The 18,108-nt window shown below is 46.9% G+C and overlaps 1 protein-coding gene and 1 non-coding gene across 3 annotated transcripts in view; both read left to right on the top strand.

Moving 5' to 3' along the window:
• The window catches only part of HECTD4 (HECT domain E3 ubiquitin protein ligase 4), a 192,735-nt gene that overhangs the window by 103,339 nt on the left and 71,288 nt on the right, over positions 1 to 18,108 (top strand). For both annotated transcript variants that reach the window (XM_060250370.1, XM_060250369.1), the window contains exons 20-32: positions 531 to 631; positions 1,301 to 1,499; positions 3,273 to 3,392; positions 3,864 to 3,968; positions 5,295 to 5,458; positions 6,615 to 6,848; positions 8,907 to 9,099; positions 9,268 to 9,372; positions 10,333 to 10,421; positions 10,655 to 10,830; positions 12,167 to 12,302; positions 12,411 to 12,552; positions 16,219 to 16,385. In XM_060250370.1, the coding sequence (XP_060106353.1) occupies positions 531 to 631; positions 1,301 to 1,499; positions 3,273 to 3,392; positions 3,864 to 3,968; positions 5,295 to 5,458; positions 6,615 to 6,848; positions 8,907 to 9,099; positions 9,268 to 9,372; positions 10,333 to 10,421; positions 10,655 to 10,830; positions 12,167 to 12,302; positions 12,411 to 12,552; positions 16,219 to 16,385 (1,931 nt within the window). The remainder of the gene's footprint in view (positions 1 to 530; positions 632 to 1,300; positions 1,500 to 3,272; positions 3,393 to 3,863; positions 3,969 to 5,294; positions 5,459 to 6,614; positions 6,849 to 8,906; positions 9,100 to 9,267; positions 9,373 to 10,332; positions 10,422 to 10,654; positions 10,831 to 12,166; positions 12,303 to 12,410; positions 12,553 to 16,218; positions 16,386 to 18,108) is intronic.
• On the top strand, positions 16,862 to 16,933 carry TRNAP-UGG (transfer RNA proline (anticodon UGG)). Its single transcript has one exon. It is a non-coding gene; the product is annotated as a tRNA-Pro (tRNA).

Genomic DNA, 18,108 nt, shown 5'->3' with positions numbered 1-18,108 from the left:
AGTGTGGTTTGTTTGTCTTAATATAGTAATGCCCCAGTATTAATGTTCAGACTCACAGTTATTGACACAGTGGGCAGTTATGATGTTTATTACAGTTCCTTAAGCGTCACTGTGTGTACTTCCTTTTACAGCAGACATCATCCTTTCTTTACTCTCCCCCTCCCCACCTTTGTTGGTTCCAGTGGAACTGAAGCAGTGTTTGCCTATCCAGAAAGCATTTAGGCAAGATGGGCTCCTCTCCCCCCCTTTGCAAAAACATAATTGAATTGCTTGCTAATGGAGACCATCATGTGGCTTCAGGTCGGTACTCTCTGAAGCACCATTTGATAGCTGCCAGTGAATTGAGTCTCCTCCTTTCCCAGGAGATATTCTGGAACTTGAGGGTTTTGCCTCCCGATGGAGGCATAAAAATCCACCTTCCCAGTTTTCTTCACCCCCATCTAGGTGTGGCATTAATGAGAGTGCAGTTTTATTAATCACAACCCATCTTTGTTTGATCAGCTCTTGTCCTGAAACGTCTTGTGTTACAGACAGCCTTGCTGCTGAAGACCCAGTCTCCGGTTTTCTCTGAAGTGGGCTGTTCTCCTGGAGGATCCTCTGAACAAAGGAGCAAGCTGTTCCCTGAAGAGAGGTAATTGACGTAGCATCGTCGAACTGCCCTTTTACACCCAGCGTTCACCCAGCAATGTACTGAGAGCACTCTCATAATATGCTGCTGGCGTGGCTGCTAGACGAACCCGTTATTGCATGATTCAGAGGCAGGAAACCCAGGGGTCAGCGTTAGGCTACTCTTTTAAATTGCTTTGTAGGCTCACAACAAAGCTTTCCCGTAAAGAACTGGCAGCAGTTGTTGTAATTGGAAAGCCTGTTGAAGAATGAGCTGCATCTTTGCTTTCTCTCCCCCCACCTCTGCTGCCTTTAGAAGAATGGCAGGGGATATTTAGCTTGAAAGATTAGAAACACTGCAAAGGGCAAGATGTTATTACCGCATCCTGGCGTGCAGCGTTTAGTCCCCAGGTGACAATTACTTAGGGGCATTATTCACAGTGCCCTGCTTGTGGTCCTTCCCATTGGCATTGTCTGGTTGGGCTACTGTGGAGGTCAGTCTGGGGAAGGAACTTAGCTGGGGAGGGAATTTAGCAGTGGGGGGAGCGGGGAATGACATACCTTTGTGGGCTCCACTTGTGTTGTGTATTTGCTGTCACGGCTAGATACTCCAGGGAATGCTGAAAGCCCCTGCTGGAGACTACAGATCTGCAAGGTTTGCTTCTTGCTTTCTTTTCTCTTTCTTTAACGCCAGAATGCTAGAAGAGAAAGAGGAGCCAGGTTTCCTCACTGGCTTGAAGATTCCAGCTCCTTGGGCTGCTGGGAAGACTGTAGAGACAGTTCATCCTGTCAGAGACAATTATAAATTTAAAGAGACGGTTCATATCCCAGGAGCCCGTTGCTTGTATCTGAGGTTCGATAGCCGATGCTCCTCGCAGTATGATTATGATAAGGTAAGCCGGGCCCAGAACGGAAGTGTCAGTTCGGTCAATGAACTGCTAGAACGGAAGTGTCGGTCGTGAACTCCCTTCCAAGCTGTAGGGAGCCTTACTCTGATGATGATCCCATTTGCTCCCGTTCTGCATATTGCGTTTTGCAGAAAAAGCCCAGCAGGAACTCATTTACATATTAGGCCACACACCCCGCGATGTCTCCGGGAGTGATGTCACCTGTTCAGTAGGTTACTTTCCGCATATTGGCACAGAAGAGTACAGTGCCATCAGCTGCATTTCATGGATGTGTACAGCCCAATGAGAGACCTTGTTTTGCCCCCTTCCCCCAAACACGGCCGGAGAGAGACAGCCATGTGCAGCAGAGTGGGAAGTGGTAGGTCCAGCTTCTCCCGGGGAGGAGGGGGACTTATGGGTGGCCTCACATCTCTCGTTCTCTTTGCAAGCCCCTTGGAGGCTGGAGGCAGCAGAGAGGATGGAGCAAGCGGTCCGGGAGCATATGGCTGTCTAGTGCCTTCCGTTGCCAGAGACCCTTGTTTGAGCCAGAGCCCTGGCCAAGCCAGCCAGAACTGTATTCCTGCTCAAAAAAAGCCCTGGCGTTGTAAGAACTTCAGTTGATCTTTGACAGCTATGTCCTGAACAAAAAAGGGGAGGGAAGTTTTGAGGACCGCACAGTACTTCTGCAGTCTTTGTTTGTGATTAAGAATATAAGAGAAGCCATGTTGGATCAGGCCAGTGGCCCATCCAGTCCAACACTCTGTGTCACATAAGAACCTAAGAGAAGCCATGTTGGATCAGGCCATGTTGGATCAGGCCAGTGGCCCATCCAGTCCAACACTCTGTGTCACACAGTGGCCAAAAAACCCCCAGGTGCCATCAGGAGGTCCATCAGTGGGGCCAGGTCACCAGAAGACGCCCTCACCCTGTTGCCCCTAAAGATTGTGGAAGCTAATGGTGAAATGGAGATAATCTGGAGTGATAAAGTTGTGAAATGCTGAGTCTAGAAAAAGCTGCCAAAACTGAGAGGAGAGATCTAATTGTCCAAGAAGACTTCATGACTTTTTTTGCAACTGTGGAACAAATTTCTCAAGCACCTCTTCCCTTGGGAAAGAAAACTGAGTGGCACTCTAGGAAACAGCATTACCCTGAACATGATCAATCATTGTTTCTGTGAGAGATTATAGAATAATCGAGTTGGAAGGGACCCCCAGGGCCATCTAGTCCAACCCTCTGCACAATGTAGGATATTCACAAAAACCTCCCCCTAAAATGTTGTTACTCTTCAAGGAGATTTTCTGCAGTGTCCCTTTAAGGGATTGAGGAACAGAGGGTGATGTTCTTCCCCTCTCAGTGTCCCAAGCTGGCTGGATAAAATATTTGAAGACAATTACAATTCCCCTGCTCCCCAGAACTGTGAAGTGGAAGGTGAGACCCCCCCCCCACACACACACCCCATAGATACCTTTGAGCGTCACAGAACACCACGAGAAGCAATGGTGGTATGGAGGAAGTTAACTCCTCTGAACTGAGAAGCAGATGGTAAGGGTGTGGGAGAGTCCAAAGGTGTTTGCTGGCTAGAAGCAGTCGTTCTGAATTGACATAAAGCAAGCTGGGTAAAATACTTATTTGTTCCAGGGTTACCTGTTTGTAAAATCAAGGCAACGCTTACGTGTCCCCTTCGTAGCAGTTCACGAAGTTGTTTTCAGTATTCAAAATGCTGTAAGCACGCACTCTGGCTTTATGCTGTCTGACATTTTAGTTCTTTTCTTTTTAAAGTTGGTGATCTATGCTGGCCCCAACACAAATAGCCGCAAGGTTGCTGAGTACGGGGGCAACACCCTTGGATATGGCAGCCGTAGCGTCTTAGGAACTGGTTGGCCCAAAGACCTTGTCAAGGTACGGTATGATGGAGTTTCTGTCCTTGAAAATGGCATAGGGGTCACACTGTGGTTAAGAAGAGTCACTTTTGCCTACGAAAACAGGATTGATGGGCATCAAAACAATTACACCCACCGGCCAGTTGTGTTAAGTTGCAGCTACTTGTTTCAGATCTGTCAACTTTCCCTAAAAGCCTCCTTGGAAATAAGCAGAGGCTTCTGCTCATCCCATGTGTAGTTGCCTTATACTGATAGACCAAACCATTGGTCTGTCAAAGTTAGTGTCATCCACTCTGATTGGCAATAGCTCTCCAGGTTCACAAGCCTCTGAGGTCTTTCACATCATCTTCTCTACCTCATCCTTTGAACTGGCGATGACGGGGATTGAACTTGGGGGCCTTCTGCGTTGCTCTGTCACTGATCCATAACATGTCCCACCATGCTTGGTTGTTTAACGCTCTTTTTTGTTTTGTCTTTTTCAAAACCTAAGGTGGAAGGGGATACCGTGACCTTCTCCTTTGAAATGAGGAGTGGCCGAGAGCACAACACCCCAGACAAGGCGATGTGGGGGTTTTCTTGCACTGTCCGGGCGCAGGTACTCTTCTTTCAGATTTTGCATTGTGTAGGGATCATGAACTGTTAAGGTTTTTAAAGCAGGCCCAAGTGTACATGAGGTGGGGGGTGGGGGTGGGGGAGAAGTATCATTGGCCCAGTTCAAATCTGCCCATATTCTACAATTGGAAAAAAAAGGATAAGGCACCATCACTCAGATTGCTGAAGCCCATATTGGTAGTTTGTGCTCAAGGGGATCTGAATTCAGGCATATGAACCTATGAAGCTGCCTTATACTGAATCAGAGCCTTGGTCCATCAAAGTCAGTCTTGTCTACTCAGACTGGCAGCGGCTCTCCAGGGTCTCTAGCTGAGGTTTTTCACACCTATTTGCCAGGACCCTTTTCGTTGGAAATGCAAGGGATTTAACCTGAGAGCTTCTGCTTACCAAGCAGATGCTCTACCACTGAGCCACTGTCCCTCCACTGAATATGAACCTATGAAGCTGCCTTCTACTGAATCAGACCCTCTTGGGTCCATCAAAGTCAGTCTTGTCTCCTCAGAATGGCAGCGGCTCTCTCAAGCTGAGGTTCTTCACGCCTACTTGCCTGGACCCTTTTTAGTTGGAGATGCCGGGGATTGAACCTGGGACCTTCTGCTTACCAAGCAGATGCTCTACCACTGAGCTATCATCCCTCCCCTAGGCATGACCACAGCTGCACAGAGAGAGTGGCAGGCGATTTTTGGCAGGAGCTGAACTGCCTTGGTGCTGTTTAAATTTACCCAGAAAAGGCAAAGAGGGGCCTAGACTCACCCTTATTCTTGTGGGAGGCAGGCAAAAATACACTCTTGAGAGTGGTTTGACCATTCAGATGAGGTCCTCTGAACACTTGCCTTCCACTGTTGTCGTCACTTGTCTCCAGAGCTTTCACCGGTTACACCTTAGCTGTACAGAATTTGTTCAGTCTGGACATTGCAACAGATACGTTTTTCAGTAAATCCACAGGGGCGGATCCTTTGGGTCTGTTAGGCTAATGGTGGCAAGGAAGACTCATTGTGCCAGGGGGAGATGCCACCGTGAGCAGAATGGATCCATGGTATCCAACCCACTGGCATTTTGCATGCCTACAAAAGTGTGTGCAACGAGGTATTTCCATTCTTAGCTGCAGCTCCCTTCCACTTCGCTATGTATTGCTTCTGGTACAGTTTCAGATGGAACATTTGTTGCAATTCAGATTAGCTGCCCTAAGAAGGAAGAAATGTAGAGGCCCGTGTTGTACCTGCCTCTGATGAGGGCCATCGTTTTTTCGTTGGAGGGCTGGGCTCCAACTGATAGTGTTCAGTGTTGCCTTTTCTCCTCCTCCATGAAGGAATCTTCAGAAGATGTATCGGGAGGGTTACCATTCCTGGTAGACCTGGCTTTAGGCTTGTCTGTGCTGGCTTGTTCCATGCTGAGGATACTGTACAATGGGCCAGAAATAACCAAAGAGGAGGAAACATGCCAAGAACTTCTCCGATCCAAACTTCTACAGCGGTAAATATCTTGTCATCAATATGGACTGTGCAAACAGCGAGTTCAGGGTGCTGATTCTCAAAACCAAATGGAATGAACTTAACAAGCTTCTGAGGTGCACATGTAGCTGAGTTAGTGCTCAGTTGCAATATCTGCCAAGTGGCCATTATTTTCCAAACTTATTTTGCCAGTTTGGTGTAGTGGTTAAGTGTGCGGACTCTTATCTGGGAGAACCGGGTTTGATTCCCCACTCCACGACTTGCACCTGCCGGAATGGCCTTGGGACAGCCAGAGCTCTCTTATATGCGAGAACCGGGTTTCATTCCCCCCTCCTCCACTTGCAGCTGCTGGAATGGCCTTGGGTCAGCCAGAGCTCTCTTATCTGGGAGAACCGGGTTTGATTCCCCACTCCTCCACTTGCACCTGCCGGAATGGTCTTGGGTCAGCCAGAGCTCTCTTATCTGGGAGAACCGGGTTTGATTCCCCACTCCTCCACTTGCAGCTGCTGGAATGGCCTTGGGTCAGCCAGAGCTCTCTTATCTGGGAGAACCGGGTTTGATTCCCCACTCCTCCACTTGCAGCTGCTGGAATGGCCTTGGGTCAGCCAGAGCTCTCTTATCTGGGAGAACCGGGTTTGATTCCCCACTCCTCCACTCGCAGCTGCTGGAATGGCCTTGGGTCAGTCATAGGTCTTGCAGGAGTTGTCCTTGAAAGGGCAGGTGCTGTGAGAGCCCTCTCAGCCCCACCCACCTCACAGGGTGTCTGTTGTGGGGGAAGAAGATATAGGAGGTTGTAAGCCGCTCTGAATCTCTGATTCAGAGAGAAGGGTGGGGTATAAATCTGCAGTCTTTTTGTTTTTTTATAATATATAAATCAGGCAGACAAAGGTAACAATTATAAAACCCCGCAGTATGAAAGCAAAATTCCTTTGTGATTGGAAGAACTGCAGATGTTTTTGAAATTGTGTCAAGACAAAAAAAAATGTATTTCTCTGTAAGGAATGCAATAGAGGGAGAGGGAGCAAGGGTTGGGGAGAGAGAGCATGAAAGAGCACACAGCATTTCTTTTGGAACTCTGTGGTTTTCATTACAGCACCCTGATTTAAAGGGCCTTAAAATGGCTATAGGTTTTTTTTTTTCTGGATTGGGAAAAAAGCGAAGACTTTCTTGTTTCCCAGGTGCCAGTGGCAAGTGGAAGCCAACGGCGTCATCTCCCCAGCTCTCACACCAAGCCCTTCCCCGCTGCCTCTTACCATAGATGAAGATCGGGAGTTCACCTACCCTTCGGATGTCCTCGTGCCCCCCGTGGGTCACTACTTTGACTTGCCAAGGATCAGGCTCCCTCCTGGGATCATGATAAAACTCAGGGAAATCTCTGGCCGTGCTCGGCCTCAGTTCAGACCCAGCATCAGGTACGTGACAGCAGTCGTTTCCCCCAACGCTTCTTTTCCTTGCGGTCTTGTCAAACGCCCCTGTTTAAATCCACGTAAATCACCAAAGGCCCTGACCTGGATCGCCCAGGATAACCCAGACTCATCAGATCTTGGCAGTTAAGCAGGGCCGGCCCTGGGGATTTCTGGGATGGGAGACCACCAAGGAAGTTCGGGGTTGTGACACAGAGAGCGGCAATGGCAAAACACCTCTGCTCATCTCTTGCCTTGAAAACCCATTGGGATCTCTTCAGTTCTTTAATGCGACTTGACAGCATTAAAGCCGCCCTGAGCCTGCCTCGGCGGGGAGGGCGGGATATAAATAAAAACTATTATTATTATTATTATTATTATTAAATAACTGGAGGTGTGAAATTGTTTATTTCACCCATTGTTGTGAAACCTGTTTATGACGATGCAAAAGATTTTAGCATCTTGATACCTGACTTTCAAGTGTGACTTGTTCATGCATTTATTTATTTGATTATGGCAAGTAGATGGTGCTTAAGAGGAGTTAAATGCCTGAGAGCAAGCAGGAAATCCACCCCTTCTCCCAACCCGGTTTCTAAAACTGACTAGCTGTGTCCGTCGTGTCTGGGCCTGAATTCATTATCTCCTCTTGTGCTGGTGGCTGCAATGCTTCTCTAGCATTCAGCAGAAGTCCCAGTTTTTGTATCCTGCTAGTAGTTACTCCAAAATACTCCAAGTGGTTACTAGTTACTTTCTATGAAGAAAGTTTAAAAACGCTTGGGGCTCTTTAGCTTGGAGAAACGTCGACTGCGGGGTGACATGATAGAGGTTTATAAGATTCTGCATGGGATGGAGAAAGTAAAGAAAGAAGTCCTTTTCTCCCTTTCTCACAATACAAGAACTTGTGGGCATTCAATGAAATTGCTGAGCAGTCAGGTTAGAATGGATAAAAGGAAGTACTTCTTCATCCAAAGGGTGATTAACGTGTGGAATCCACTGCCACAGGAGGAGGTGGCGGCTACAAGCATAGCCAGCTTCAAGAGGGGATTGGATAAAAATATGGAGCAGAGGTCCATCAGTGGCTATTAGCCACAGTGAGTGTGTGTGTGTGTGTATATATATATATTTATATATATATACATATACATACATATATATGTGTGTGTGTACACACACACACATATATAATGGCCACTCTGTGACACAGGGTGTTGGACTAGATGGGCCATTGGCCTGATTCAGCATGGCTTCTCTTATGTTCTTATGTGACACAGAGTGTTGGACTGGACGGGCCATTGGCCTGATCCAACATGGCTTCTCTTATGTTCTTATGTGACACAGAGTGTTGGACTGGACGGGCCATTGGCCTGATCCAACATGGCTTCCCTTATGTTCTTATGTGACACAGAGTGTAGGACTGGATGGGCCATTGGCCTGATCCAACATGGCTTCCCTTATGTTCTTATGTGACACGGAGTGTTGGACTGGATGGGCCATTGGCCTGATCCAACATAGCTTCTCTTATATTCTTATGTGACACAGAGTGTTGGACTGGATGGGCCATTGGCCTGATCCAACATGGCTTCTCTTATGTTCTTATGTGACACAGAGTGTTGGACTGGACGGGCCATTGGCCTGATCCAACATGGCTTCTCTTATGTTCTTATGTGACACAGAGTGTTGGACTGGACGGGCCATTGGCCTGATCCAACATGGCTTCTCTTATGTTCTAGTGGCCAGTGATAATGCTGTTCTGAGTCAGTGCTGAAAAATAATATCAGTGCTTCCTCTTGGCCTCTCTGTGCTGTGGTCTCAGAACCTTTAGATTCAAGTCTAGCAATGTGTTTGCTATGCCTCTGGCCTTTCCCTTTTATTGGCCTGTGTGCTTGACAGGATTATGGGTTACCTCCCACTTAGGCTCTTGGAGATCTTTGATCCCTTATGCAGCCCCCCGCTCACCCGCCCACCCCAGTGGTGTTGCAAACCCTCTTTGCTTAATCTCACTCTCAGATTAGTTGAATTGTCAAATATCAATCTGTCAGAATTTAATTCTGTCCCACCATTTGACAGGGAGATGATCCAGCCAGACATCATGGAAGAAATGGTGGTTTCATGCGTCATCAAGCACTTAAATCTGGTCGATGCACTCCAGTCCCTAATAAATTTCCAGTACCAAGAGGAGCATGCAGAGGAATATGACTTGCTTTGTAAAATTATGGGAGAGACCTTTAAGAAGCTAAATGCCATGGAACGGCAGTTACAGGTAAGACTACTCTAAAAATCCATTTCCTGTAGAGAGGGATGCTTTAGAATTAAACTCTCTCATAGAAAGCTCTGGGGGCCAAATACACTCTGATTTTCACTTTACTGTTGGTCTCAGTAAGCTAATGGAGGTCGCCCCCTTTCATTTCACTCTTGTCTTTTTGGCCAGAGTGTCGCTGAGCTAGAGCAGAAATGGCAAAGTGAAGTGGAAGACGCTATGCACGGGAAACTGGAGAACAATGTCCCGTTTTTTTATGACTATCACTTCAACGAGGTGAGTGACATACATCGTATCAATAAGACTTGAGGAAATCAGCTGATGCTCCCTCTGAATTTCTCTTTTCTGAGTGCACTTTCTCTGTTCCTATAAAGCATTGGGCCAGGTTTATTAGGGATAAATTGCATGCTCTTTAAAGCCAGCTGACTAACTCTTTGTTGGAAATAGGCTGATGATGATTGCAAGAACTCTGTCAGCATATGTTTTAAGGACAGAGCAGTTCCAATGCATGTTGAGGTTTCTTCCAAAAGGTCAATGGTAATGGAGCATGACTAGATTTTGTTATTTGCTTTCAGAGAACTAGAAGGAGGTCTAGTTACAGCATGTTCAGGACTTCTCTTTTGACCGAGTGGGGGACATTGCATCAGATTTTTGGTCTCCCAAAAATCTGCCTTGCTGAATCAGACCATTTAGGATTCATCTATCCCCCACTCTTGTCCCCACTAACAGTCAGCTAGATGCCTCTGGCATTTCACAAGCAAGATACGAAGGTCATGGTTTCTCCGTGGTACTTGGAGGTCTTTTGCTTCCGAACTTGACACTCCATTTTTAGCAGAACAATGTTATCCAGTGATCTTTAGCTCTTAATGAAATGCATTGAGATTGTTCATCCAGAAAGCCTAAATTTTGTAGACAGAACTAGACATGTTTATTCTGGGATTCAGCCCTGAAGGATGGGGTTTTCCCCCTAGCAAGTGGTGGGTGTAGAGTGGAATCAGTTTATTTTATTTATTAATAATATTTTTGTCCTGCACACTAACCTACAGGGAGTTTCTGTGTGCTATCATTTTGCCTAGAAACCTAATTAAAGGATGGGGGGGCATATTCTTAAGAACCTGCCCTCTCTGCCAAATAGTAGATTTACGGCCTTGCAGTTTTGTGATCGACTGAGTTGCACATTATCCTTTGAATTGGATGTACCTTCAGTCCATGTATGTCCATTTGTCTTCTCTTTAGAGCAAAATGAAAGAGCTCGAACTTCTGTGCTCAATGAAGGAGGTTTCTTTTGATGGAAGTGATCTGGAGAATATGGTTCTCTCCCTGAGGTTGGTGCAGTCATTGAATCTGATACGGTTCCTCTCTCTCCTTTAGCTTGCTATCTCTTGCTTTGTCTCTCTCTCTCTCTAAATTTTTGGATGCTTCCTGTGTGGATGTGTAGCCCCTAGATACTCTGTTCTTTTCCCACTACATCCTGAGACTTGAAAAACCTGGACTATAGGGATTCCTGAAGATGTAATGAACATCCAGTCTGTCTAAGTTTTGTTCTCTCTGCTTTCAGAGAGAAATTCTTCCAGGAAGTAAACTCCCTGCTACAGAAGCCTTTGCATCCCATGGCTAAAACCAAAGCGCTGGTTAAGAGTTTGATGAACCGAGCGGAACTGCTGTTGCATGTCACTATTGCAGCACAGTCTGGGCTCACCAGGAGCATATCTGGGACCCCTGCAGAGACACCAGGTAAGGGTGGCAGCAACAAGGAAGATTTGCGCAACCGATAAGCCTGGTTCAAGGCAAAATGTCCTTGTAGCATTGGGTTTGCAAATATGCAAGCTTTTCAGAACAAATCCAGGGAGAGAGGCAGCAAAGCGTGTCGGTCATTTCACAGGTGCTAGCCCATTGCTAACACTCTGTAGCTGACGTTTTTGGTTCAGAATGAACCAGCATGAAAGTGTGAAGAGTGGATTTCTGCAGAGCTCATCCCACAATGGGGAAAAGATACATTTAACCCAGCATTCATGTTTTACCCCTCCCCCTAGCACACTTTCTGGGATCCAAGATCACTGCAGATGGTGACTGTAGCCACGGAATTAAAAGACATTTGCTCCTTGGGAGGACAGCTATAGCGAACCTGGGCAGTATAATAAAAAGTAGAGACATCACCCTGCCAACAAAAGTCCGTATAGTCAAAGCGATGGTATTCCCAGTAGTAATGTATGGCTGTGAGAGCTGGACCATAAGGAAAGCTGAGCGCAGAAGAATAGATGCTTTTGAGATGTGGTGCTGGAGAAGACTCTTGAGAGTCCCTTGGACTGCAAGAAGATCAAATCAGTTAGTCCTAAGGGAAATCAACACAGACTGTTCCCTGGAAGGTCAGATGCTGAAGCTCAAATACTTTGGCCACCAAATAAGAAGGGACCGCTGACTGGAAAAGACCCTGATGCTGAGAAAGACAGAAGGCAAAAGAAGAAGGGGACAGCAAAAGAGGTGATGGCTGGACAGCGTTACTGATGTAACAAACACGAATTTGAGCAGACTTCGGAGGATGGTGGAAGACAGGAAGGCCTGGCGTGACTTTGTCCATGGAGTCGCAAAGAGTCGGACTCGACTGTGTGACTGAACAACAACAGCTAACACACTTAATCACGTCTCCTTCTCTTCATCCTAAGATCCCTTTTGTATATCAGTTATGAAAAGCAGCCCATGTTGTATCTGCAGGTGGAGGGTCAAACTGAAGACTACGTGACTTATGGTTCTTTGTAGAAAGATTCAAGGAGGAGAGGTCTATCAGTGGCTACTAGCCATGACGATTGAGGTGAACCTCCACATTCAAAGGCACTCATCCTCTGAATCCCACAGCCGGGAGGCAACATTAGGGGAAGGCCTCAGCCTCTGTGCCCTGTTGTTGGCCCTCCCTTCAGAGGAACTGGTTGGCCACTGTGAAACAAAATGCTGGACAAGATGTACCACTGGTCTGATCCAGCAGGGCTCTTCTGATGTTCTTACGGTGGTTTTCCAAAACGTTGCCCTGGAGTGTCTGAAAGCATTTTGTTGTTCCGTTCTCCTACCCCTGCAGCTTGTAAATCGGCTTCAGAAACAAAGGTGATTTCCCACGCTGTCCGCCAGCCTGTCTTTCTCCGCAGTATGTCGGCACCGTCAGACCTTGAAATGATTGCAAACGAAGATCTGGAGTTCACCAGATCAAGCCAGAGGTATATGTGCTGGGGTTTTTTGTCCCCTTTAAAGAATTGTCTGTGCTAAAACTCCAATTGTCGGTACAGTTAGCCTCTTCCTAACTGGATCTCTTTTCTGTCCTTTAGGAGGCGCCACGCTGCTAGTCATAGAAGCAGCTCCTTTACTCTCCTTCAGTCCCTGACCATTGAGGATAGCCGAGACAAGCCCACATACAGCGTCTTACTGGGGCAGTTGTTTGCTTTCATTGGAACGAATCCTGACCAGGCGGTAAGTTGTGTCGTCATAAGGAGTCTAATCGTAATGTCCGGGAGTGCCTTGGAGATCAACAAGGTTTCTGGTGAGTAGGCTTTTTGTGGGTCAAAGCTCCTTTCATTAGATACAGACAAATGGAGCTTTGACTCTCAAAAACTTATGCTCCAAATCCCTTGTGTCAGACTTGGAACTTCAGAGCAAATGGACCATAGTTTGTAGCAGCTTAATCCATTTTATTTGAGAACTAGTTGTCTGTAGCAAGGACGGATTGGGATTGATACGTTTCAACGGGGTACATGCTATTTTAACCTCTAACATCGAACGCTAAACAATAAAGTCATTCTCACACATTTGGGAGGCAATAGATGGTTCACAGGCTCCCTTATCTCTTTCCCAAGGAAGGAGCCCTGCTGGTTACCTTGAGGCGCGAGCTATCTTCAAAGCTCGGCTGCCTTTGTTGGGGCTATGTCAGGAATTCCCATGGGAGCTGTTTATTGTTGCAACAGTGTTTGAAATGCAAGCTCTTATTCAAAGCGTTAGTAGAGTCATTCAAAATGGAGTTAGTTAGGGTAAGGGAACATGAGCAGTTTAAAGCATTTTAAGCAAGTAAGTTACAATGTCTGACACCTTGCTGGTCTGTGAGGTGCTACTGGGCTCCAATTTAGCTTGTCTACTGCAGACCAATAAGGCTACCCTCTATAATAATGGGAAAGGAAGAGCTTTCAGTATCTAAAATGTTCTGTACGCATTATCGTAGAATCATAGGGTTGGAAGGGACCTCCAGGGTCATCTAGTCCAACCCCCTGCACAATATCTCCCCCACCAAACATACATTCCCAGCGACCCCTGCTCCATGGCCGGAAAATGGCAAAAAACCTTCAGGACCCCTTGCAAAACTGGCATGAAGGAGAATTGCTGTCTGACCCCAAACCAGCAATCAGCATTTCCCTGGGTGGGTAAGAAAGGGCCACAAGAACGAAGCACTGATGCAACCCTTTCTGCCCTCCTTCTCATGATCTGCCTAATTCACAAAATCAGCATTGCTGCCAGATGCCCATCTAGCCATTCTAGCCAACTAGGAGAGCCAGTTTGGTGTAGTGGTTAAGTGTGCGGACTCTTATCTGAAAGAACCGGGTTTGATTCCCCACTCCTCCACTTGCAGCTGCTGGGAGGGCCTTGGGTCAGTCATCACTCTCGCAGAGTTGTCCTTGAAAGGGCAGCATCTGTGAGAGCCCTCTCAGCCCCACCCACCTCACAGGGTGTCTGTTGTGGGGGAGGAAGGGAAAGGGGATTGTGAGCCGCTCTGAGACTCTTCGGAGTGGAGGGCGGGATATAAATCCAATATCTTCATCTACCTCACAGGGTGTCTGTTGTGGGGGAGAAAGGGAAAGGAGATTGTGAGCTGCTCTGAGACTCGTCGGAGTGGAGGGCGGGATATAAATCCAATATCTTCATCTACCTCACAGGGTGTCTGTTGTGGGGGAGAAAGGGAAAGGAGATTGTGAGCCGCTCTGAGACTCGTCAGAGTGGAGGGCGGGATATAAATCCAGTATCTTCATCTACCTCACAGGGTGTCTGTTGTGGGGGAGGAAGGGAAAGGAGATTGTGAGCCGCTCTGAGACTCTTCGGAGTGGGGGAAGGAGAGGAATAAAAAACAAAATGGGAAAGGAAGAGGAGCGGAATAAGGGAACCTGGCTGCTCATCCCCTTCCACTGCATAGTCACAAATACAAGAAACAGTACCATTGGCATTGGCCCATTCTGTCCAGTTTTGTCTGTTGTTGCAGCAGCTCTTGCCTAGCGCTGCTGTCTGATACCATCTCAGGTCGAGATGTTTGGGTTTGAACTTGATGCTTTGTGTGTGCAAAACTTACTTTAGTCCTTTATAGCAACTCGGGCATCAGGATAAGATGCTCATCTCAAGGCCATCTAACCCAACCAATTTTAGTGAACAAGGGTGTCAGACAGGGTTGTGTGCTCGCCCGCTTGCTTTTCAATTTCTACATAAACTCACTTCTAACCTCCTTTAATGATTTGGCTTTACATCCTCCCAAGCTCGCCGATCGGCATATTCCAGTTTTAGCGTATGCTGACGACGTGCTTATACTATCCAGGACGCAGATTGGTATGCGAAGGGCCCTTCGCCATCTAACCCAGACCAGTCTGCAGGAAAAGTTGGAAATTAATCTAGATAAAACCAAGGTTTTAGTCTTCACCAAACGTTTCAAGGCTCATTGCTGGTTTCTAAATGGTAAACCCATTGAGCAAGTTAAAATTATTAAATACCTGGGGGTGATTTTTCATTATCAGGGAAAGCGTGTGGCACATAAGAACTATGTTGCACAATCTGCGCAAAGAACAGCTGATGCCATCTACCGTTTTTACATCTCTAAAGGGGCCAAATTCTTGCCTGCAGCACTAAGGCTGCATACTGCAAAGACCAGGGTCCAGTTGCTCTATGGCGCTGAAATTGGCCCTTATTCAACCACCAAGCCGTTGGAGATAGTACAAACCAAACTCTTGCGCAAGCTTCTGTCCGTTCCCAGTTGTGTGCCAAACACTGCCATCAGGTTGGAATCTGGCGTCCCAAGCATCGAGACGTCTATGTGGTTAAACACCCTTTGTTACTTTTTGAGGGTTCTCTCAAAGCCAGGTGGCCTTCCCCATCTGATTTTTTTCGACTCTTTTGTGGGAACTTGGGAGAAAAGGTGTCTAGATTATTTTAGACTCTGTGATCTCTCCCCTGAGTCCCTAGTAATGATGGAACTGAGGGATGCGAAAGAACTTTTGCGCCTGAGGTTGGTTGAGCTGGAACTGAGATCTGCTAGAGCTAGTCTTTCTGCGCACATTTTCTTAGGGAAGCAAGCTGAAGTACTGTCCCCAGCCAGGTATCTTTTCAACATCACTATCCCAAAATATCGGATAGCTTTCTCAAAAGCACGACTCAACGCTCTTTTCTCTTCGGTGCTTTTGGGACGTTACGCTGGGTCCCCATATCTGGAAAGATTGTGCCCCTGTAATTGCAATGAGGTCGAAACAACTCTCCACATCGTTTTGCGGTGTCCAAATTACAATGACTTGAGGGCAAGATTAATCTCTCCAATTCTCGGGTCCTTGGCGGGCAGGCCGGAGGATGAGCAGATTGCCTTCCTCCTGTCTGACACTCACTCTGATGTTTCAACTAAGATTGCCCGTTTCTGTTATGTTGCTCAGTTGGAAAGGAGGGAAATTGAGAATGTAAATCTTGGCTATGATTTTTAACAATATATGTAATAGTTGGCGTAAGAAACTTTGTGTAAGAGGTGATGGGTTTGTTTTTATGATTTTGTTTCTGTTTGTATTAAGCTGGTCGGATGACCGTGAATAAAGTACTACTACTACTCCTTTTTTTAAAAAAAAAAAGCAAAACACCTTGATCCAGATCTTTGTGCAAGATTTAAAAGTTTGAGCCAGATTTGAAACCTGCGTGGTGGAAATCAATCCCAGAACGTGAGGTGGGCTGAAGAGCTCTTGTTTGACAATGACTGACTGAGCGGGATTTCAGTCTAAACCTCCCTGGTCCAAGTCCAGACTCTTCCACCGCACTCACTCTCGTTTTAAGGAAGCCGCTTGGCTGTCGTGGTTCCTCTGAAAAAAAAAACAACAGTGTTAACTATCTAGCTAAAACACTCTTCTCTCCTAGGTATCTAGCAGTAGTTTCCTGTTGGCTGCTCAGACCAGGTGGCGGCGCGGAAACACAAGGAAGCAGGCTCTGGTGCATATGCGGGAGCTCCTGACAGCAGCAGTTCGCGTTGGTGGCGTGACGCATCTTGTGGGTCCGGTCACAATGGTACTTCAAGGGGGCCCACGGTGAGTTCCTCTGCAAAAATCAGTTTGAGAAAGGCTGAATGGGGGAGTACACGTGGCTTAGGGGAGGGACGGTGGCTTAGTGGTAGAACATCTGCTTGGTAAGCAGAAGGTCCCAGGTTCAATCCCCGGCATCTCCAACTAAAAAGGGTCCAAGCAAGTAGGCGTAAAAAACTTCAGCTTGAGACCCTGGAGAGCCATGAATGGGACTGTGGCTCAGTGGTAGAGCATCTGCTTGGTAAGCAGAAGGTCCCAGGTTCAATCCCCGGCATCTCCAACTAAAAAGGCTCCAGGCAAGTAGGCATGAAAAGCCTCAGCTTGAGACCCTGGAGAGCCATGAATGGGGCTGTGGCTCAGTGATAGAGCATCTGCTTGGAAAGCAGAAGGTCCCAGGTTCAATCCCCGGCATCTCCAACTAAAAAGGGTCCAGGCAAGTAGGCATGAAAAGCCTCAGCTTGAGACCCTGGAGAGTCATGAATGGGGCTGTGGCTCAGTGGTAGAGCATCTGCTTTGGAAGCAGAAGGTCCCAGGTTCAATCCCCGGCATCTCCAACTAAAAAGGGTCCAGGCAAGTAGGCATGAAAAACCACAGCTTGAGACCCTGGAGAGCCGCTGCCAGTCTGAGTAGACAATACTGATTTTGATGGACCGAGGGTCTGATTCAGTAGAAGGCAGCTTCATATGTTCATATGTACACGATCTGCTGTATAGAACACATTTCCTGAAAAGGAGCAGGAAATGGCAGAATTAGCTCTCTTCATTACGTGTGCACTTTGGACCCTTGAGAAGCGCGGTGTTGGCTTAGGATAGAGACAATGGGCACTTTCACACATGCTAAAAAATGCAATTTCAGTCCACTTCAGTGATGGTATGCAAGTGATTTTTGCCGTTTCCTACAGTAAAATCCAGTTGCAAAGCGCATTGAAAGTGGATGTGAAAGTGCATTATTTAGTGTATGTGAAAGTGCCCGTTGTCAGAGGGAGAATTCGACTGGTGGTTATTTGAAGTACCTTAAGATGCTTGGAATGCCAAAATCCCATAAAATGTTAGAATGGTTGCTTAATTAGCGGCCAATCTTTTGTTAGTGCCTTGGTCACACTTACTACTAGTTTTAAGCAGATCCACCACGCAGATTTGTATTTTTCCTGTTAATTTCAACTGCTGCAGCTTCTTCCAAAGAACTCTGGCAATTGTAATTTTGATGATGTACAGATAATTCCTTGTTTAAACTATTGACCTTGTCTCGCCTCCAGCCAAGCTGAATCTCCCAGGTTCATCCTTGTGTTCTTTATGCAGTCCCCACATGGGAACTCCACATGCCAAACACAGAGTATTCATAAGAGCAGCCATGTTGGATCAGGCCAATGACCCATCCAGTCCAACACCCTGCTCCATATTTTTATCTAACCCCCTCTTGAAGCTGGGTATGCTTGTAGCCGCCACCACCTCCTGTGGCAGTGAATTCCACATGTTAATCACCCTTTGGGTGAAGAAGTACCTGCTTTTATCTGTTCTAACCCGACTGCTCAGCAATTTCATCGGATGCCCACGAGTTCTTGTATTGTGAGAAAGGAGGAAAGTACTTCTTTCTCTGCCGTGGAACTTTGTCCAAGTATGACTGGGGTGGGGTGTCATACCGAGAAATATTGCTTCGCTGTGGTCCCAGTAGGCCAAGAGTGAAACCTGAAGCCAGCTACACCCTGAGTGCATTGAAGTCAGCAAAATAC

The sequence above is a fragment of the Heteronotia binoei genome, chromosome 11 (genome assembly GCF_032191835.1).
Source record: "Heteronotia binoei isolate CCM8104 ecotype False Entrance Well chromosome 11, APGP_CSIRO_Hbin_v1, whole genome shotgun sequence".
In the NCBI taxonomy this organism is placed as follows: Eukaryota; Metazoa; Chordata; class Lepidosauria; order Squamata; family Gekkonidae; genus Heteronotia; species Heteronotia binoei.
This window is presented reverse-complemented; position numbering and strand designations above follow the sequence as displayed.